Source organism: Myotis brandtii, unplaced genomic scaffold, assembly GCF_000412655.1.
Source record: "Myotis brandtii unplaced genomic scaffold, ASM41265v1 scaffold141, whole genome shotgun sequence".
NCBI classification, from domain to species: Eukaryota; Metazoa; Chordata; class Mammalia; order Chiroptera; family Vespertilionidae; genus Myotis; species Myotis brandtii.
This window is the reverse complement of record NW_005355037.1, coordinates 692,719-698,425: the sequence shown is the minus strand read 5'-3', so window position 1 is coordinate 698,425 and position 5,707 is coordinate 692,719. Positions and strand designations below refer to the sequence as shown.

At 32.6% G+C, this 5,707-nt stretch overlaps 2 protein-coding genes across 2 annotated transcripts in view; one reads left to right on the top strand and one right to left on the bottom strand.

Annotated features, from left to right (window-relative positions):
* Window positions 1-1,010, bottom strand: part of TSPAN19 (tetraspanin 19) — a 24,914-nt gene extending 23,904 nt beyond the window's left edge. Inside the window, exon 1 of the mRNA XM_005860852.2 lies at window positions 967-1,010. The gene's annotated coding sequence lies outside the window, so the exon portion shown is untranslated. The remainder of the gene's footprint in view (window positions 1-966) is intronic.
* Window positions 1,011-1,096: 86 nt separating this feature from the next.
* The window catches only part of LRRIQ1 (leucine-rich repeats and IQ motif containing 1), a 193,977-nt gene continuing 189,366 nt past the window's right edge, over window positions 1,097-5,707 (top strand). Inside the window, exons 1-2 of the mRNA XM_014535275.1 lie at window positions 1,097-1,152; window positions 4,385-4,523. Coding sequence (XP_014390761.1) covers window positions 4,386-4,523 — 138 coding nt within the window. The 5' untranslated portion in view covers window positions 1,097-1,152; window position 4,385. The remainder of the gene's footprint in view (window positions 1,153-4,384; window positions 4,524-5,707) is intronic.

Below are 5,707 nucleotides of genomic sequence, written 5' to 3'. Positions count from 1 at the left end.
AAAGCCTAAATAATTTCATAATTACAAAAAAAATTAAGCTTAAAATTTTTACATGTAGATTTCAACATAATATGCTAGTCTGACCATTATAAGTGAAGAGTTTGAATAGTCTATAAACCAGCCACAAAACTAAACTAAAAAAGGGGGGGGCATTTTAGCATGGACTTTGATAATGAAAGTATTAAATTTAATTAGATCTCAAACCAGGAATAGTTTAGTTTTGAAAATCATTATCTTTCTTGAATGAGGCATTAATGTGTTTTTTAATATCAAAAGTCTACTGATTTCTCACTTTATATTATTTATTCTTAAGTTGATGCAATACAAGTTTACTAGTATTGTTAACAAGCAATAGAGTCTATTTCCTTTCAAGGGCTCAATTAAATGTTTGCTTTTAGCTTACTGTATGTGAGATATCTTTTGCAATTATCCATAGCCATTTCCTCTTGGAATTTAATTCTTTGTTTGCAAACTTAAAAACAATGAAAATCAGAAATATCTGTTACTAACTAAAATTAAATTTCACATTTGTATTCTATATATTTTTTGCACACAAAAATTTTTGATTGATTTTAAAATAAAAATTAGTCACATGATTTATACATAAAATTAAAATATTAATATTAAAACAGTGAGTCAGGTCAATATTTTACAGTAAAACATAATTTGAAAATAAGTTTTCTAATTTCTCACTCCACTAACTCATTCATTTAGAGGATTTTTGATAGACATTGAGTGATAATTTACTTTTTTTTTTAAGAAACTGTTGTCATGGAAGGCAAACAATTTATTGGCTTCCTTTCATATTTCCAACCCCATAAATCACTATTCAGGATCAAGTTTTTGTGGAATGAACAAAGGCAATTTAACATTCACTAGATGCAAGTACTAAGTATAGATAGATCAGAAACAATTTAAAGTTCTTTATTAACTACTTTCCAAAATTATTTAAATATTAACATCTACCTAAGTTCCTCATCCAGCTCCGGAGTTCCAGCGTTCATTGCAATTGCAGAAGGAGATAGTGTGTCCTACTGGGGCACCCGTAAGGAAAGCCGTCCATCTGCCTTGGGATTGGCTGTTGCCGTGGTTACAGTTTGTTTGGCTTCTCCGGGCGCTGTCTTCCAACTAGGTGGAGGGAGTTAGCTGCTGGTGGGTGAGCTAGGTCACTCAGGCCGGGGCCCCCCAAAGGCGGCCTCCCGCCAAGACCCGGCTTTAGGGCGCGAGCGGGAGGGGCCGCGGGCTGCTGGGTGGCTGCGCGAGGCTTGGAAGCTCCAGGCTCCCGTCATTTTGGGGGATTTTGGTAGCTTTAGTCAAACTTGATCTACTCGGACTAACCGTCCCTAAATGACGGTGCCCTCCCTCCCTCTCTATTCGTTCTTTCTCGTATTTTATTTTTTCATATATAATTTTGGTTACTCTTTAAAAGTAGATTTCGCTCCCCTTTTATTATAGTTGAACTGTGGTTGAAAGGTGGAGTCACTTCAGATTCACCACTTTTAGCGGCTTTAGCCAATTCTAAGTGATTCATTATAAACTTGAAATGTTTGCTGTAGCCCTTGTACTTCAGAATCAATCTAGGGCTGCCCTCACCTGCCCGGTAACCACCAGCTAAAAAGGAAGCGATTGAGGGTTTGAAAGGCAGCCAGTCCGAGCTGAAATGTGCTGTAAAATGCACATCAGATGTTGACTAATTAGTTTGCAAACAAGAATGCAACCTTTTTATGTTGATCTTCATAACAGTTTTTAATTGATTACATATTGAAATAATATTTTGGATAAAATAAGTTAATAAAATATATTATTGAAGTTAATTTCACCTGTTTCTCTTTATTTTTTAAAACATTGCTACTAACTAGAAAATTTAAGATTACAAATGTGCTCGAATATGTAATTGGACAGGGCTGATCCAAAGATCAGTGGATGAGCAGAGGGACATATAATGGAAGTGACTCTTACCTTTACCCTAGTCTCCTGCCTTTCTTTCTACATAAAGTTGTGTATACCTGTGTATTCTGCTTTATAGCACATTTTAAAAAAAAGTTTCACCTAACCTTTAAATTGCACTTTAAGTTGGTTTGATTACAGAATCACATTTTGCGCCCGTGGTGTTGTTTTGTTTTCCCTTAGGTGAGAAAGGTTGTGGATAAAATTGAGTATTTTTAAACTAGTTTTTAAAATTATGAAAGCAGTGCGTATTTATTATTTTAAAAATCATTCAGCATAAAGGTATGAAATTAAAATTAAAAGTTTCTCAATGCCTTCCAGCAAGTTTCTGTCTAAAACTAAAGAGTGTGTGTGGTTACATAAAAGTGATATTAGTTATTTCTCTTTGGCTATATTTCCTGAGGAGTACAGTAAGTGTGCTTATTTTTATTGAAGAACTTGTATATTATTCTATTCTATGGCTGCATTATAATTTATTTAACTGTTTTCCTAATGAGTACTTAGGATATCTTTACATTTTAGTGGTGTAATTGTAGATTCACATGCAGTCTTAAAAAATAATACTGAACTATCCCTCAAAACTCTGTCCAGTGTCTTCCAATGATATTTTGTAAACTATATTATAATATCATGACCAAGATATTTATATTGATACAATCTGCTTTACTTGTACTTATTTGTGTGTATGTCCTATATAATTTTTATTATCTGAATATACTCACTTATCTATTACCACAATCAAGATACTGAACAGTTCCAACACTATAAGGATCTCTCATGTTGGCCTTTTATCATCATAACCATCTTCTTCCAACCCAATCAACTCCCAACTCTTATCAACCACTTATATGTACTCCATTTATAAAATTGTTACATGTAAAAATGTTATAGTAATGCAATCCTAAAGTATCTCATGCTTTGGTTTCTCAGCATAATTCCATGTAGAATCAACAACAAAAAAGTTGATTTTGAGATGGATGAGTAAAATAAGGAAAAGAAAGAGGAAGGGAGGGGAGAGAGAGAAGGGAAGTATGGAAGGAGGGAGGGAGGCAAATCCGAGAAGACAGAGGTCAGAGGTTGAAAGGCCAGGGACTTGAGGAAAGAATGAAAGTTTGGAATAGTCTCTAAAATAAAATTATAGCTGACTAGTATAGTCATTTTCAAAATTATTTTTACAAAGACCTACAATAAAACAAACAACAAAAAGTAGGTTACATTGTAATTCAAGCACACATACATACTTTAGAAACATGTTTGTTTTTTAAACAATTTTTATCTTTAGCATATATAGTGCACTTATAGTTTCTTTTCTGGCCTATTCTAATATTTTCTATCCTATCATTAAAATTTGATAATCAAGAGCCACTAAATTATTTTTTTGATCTGCTAACGGGTTATGATAAACAATTTGAAGATTATTAGATGAGGAGATGTTCAGAAGGATTGCTGGGCAGATGAATAGCTTGACTGTCTTGGGGACCATTTGGTAATGAAGAACATAGGGTTTGAATTCAGGATGTCTGAATTATGATCCTGCCCCCATTCTTATTAATGTAATGGCTATCGACAGTTAAGTAACTTCTTCAAACCTGAGTGTTCTCATCTATACAATGACTCTAATGATCTTTAACCTTTTAAGTTACTCTGAAGATTATCCATTATACAAATGTCTTCTAGTGCCTGCCTTGTCACAACTACTTAATACTTGGAAGCTAATGATAGTGATTATGATGATGACATGAAGATATACTGAAAAATGCTGATTAATGCATATCTATTATAAGTATTAAATATTTAAATGGTCCATCCGGCATGGTTCGGTGGTTGAGCATTGACCTATGAACCAGGAGATCATGGTTTGATTCCAGGTCAGGGCACATGCTCGATCCCCAGTCAGGAGCATGCAGGAGGCAATATAAATATTTAAATGAAATAAATTTTGATTTTACATGCCATAATTATCCAATATTACATGTTATTGTTGCAAAACATGGCTTTCTCTGGTAAAATTAACAACTCTGAGTTAATGAGTAGAAACTAGCCTTATGTTTCCCCCATACATAGACTTAGGTTGTTCTCTTGTGAGTATTTTAATCTCTGAATATTCAAGCTGATCATATGTGTTTTTCCATTAATCATTTCTATTAGGATGAGTTTTTCTGTCAAGTTTCTTAGTTCAGGAAGGCAAGCCAGCTCATTCCATGTAACTTTTCCCTTGGAGAATTAAAAGTCTAGTAATAGACCTGACCATTTTGTAGTCAAACATTGTTCTTAAAAATATGGTACAGATATGATAAGATGTGATAAATATTTGTTAAACTAAAATGTGTATATAGAACCATGTTGGATTATTATGACATATTAAAGAACCCATAATTTTTATTAGCATATTAGCCTCTTTAATTTTCTTTAATTAGTTCTGTGATTTATTGTGAAGGATGATGGAAGATGATGATGATGCAAAGCTCAACGAAGAAATAGAAGCTGAATTGGACAAAATCAGCATTTCTTCTTTGGAAAAAGATGATGTAGATAGTGATCCAAACTCAGAAACCCAGAGTGATGAGAGTGATGCTGTAAGTATTAAGTTTTGGACTTTTGAGCCCTTTAATTGGAGTAAACTTTTCAGGAGATATTTTACTTTCTCAATGTGTTTTGTGTGTTTATCTCATGTTTAACTTTAGGATCTTCTTTAAACAGTGTAAATTGATAGATATTTAAATATAAAAGTTTGTTGAAGATAGAAATCACCTTATAAACCACATTCTATATGTGCATTTTTTGGGGTAAAATTGGGATTGTACCATTTTATGTATATATATTTGTATCCTGCTTTTTAACATTAATCATGAACATTCTAATATGAATATATATGGATGGAAGCAAACTTTATGTGAAAACTTTAGATCTATAGAGGTAATTATTTTTTTAATCAAATGTTATCTTTTGTACATTTCTCCCAATGTTTATAAGCTTAAAAAATCTGTTTATGATTCTTTTTTTACATCAAAACTTTTAATCTAATGGAAATTTGTTATAAAATGAAGATCTGATTTGAAATTTTCTTGAACATACTTAGCTAATGTTCCTAGTGTCACTTGTTGAATAATCCAACTTTTCTCAATTGATTTAATATCTTTTTATACATTTAGTGTTTTACATATGATCTATCCAAGATTACCTAATATTTCCCATTACTCTGTTAATTTTTGCTGTATTATAGTTTATATTTTTCAATTTCAAAAGAGTCCAATTTTGTTTTGCTATTTCAAAATCTTCTCAACTAAGTTTTTTTTAAAAAAACCCCACAAAACTCACTTGCCAAGTTTCAAAAAATAACTATATTCTAAGTTTTCATTAGGATTTCAATAACCTACATATAATATTTGAGAAAATTTAATATTTTTATATTACTGTCTTTTTAGCCATAGCTAATTTAAATGAAACAAAATATCCTGATATTATTCATGTGATTATGAAATTCAACAGAATCATAGATATAATTCATAAAACCTGAAAATGAAAAGCAAATTTTCACCATATATATTTGTTTGAAATGTGCCTTTTTTTGCAGTGTTTTTTTAAATTATTAAAACACTAGAGGCCTGGTGCACAAAAATTTGTGCACTCAGAGGGGTCCCTCAGCCCGGCCTGTGTCCTCTTGCAGTCTGGGACCCCTCGGGGGATGACCACCTGCTGGCTTAGGCCCACTCCCTGGGGGATTGGGCCTAAGCTGGCAGTCAGACATCCCTCTGGCAGC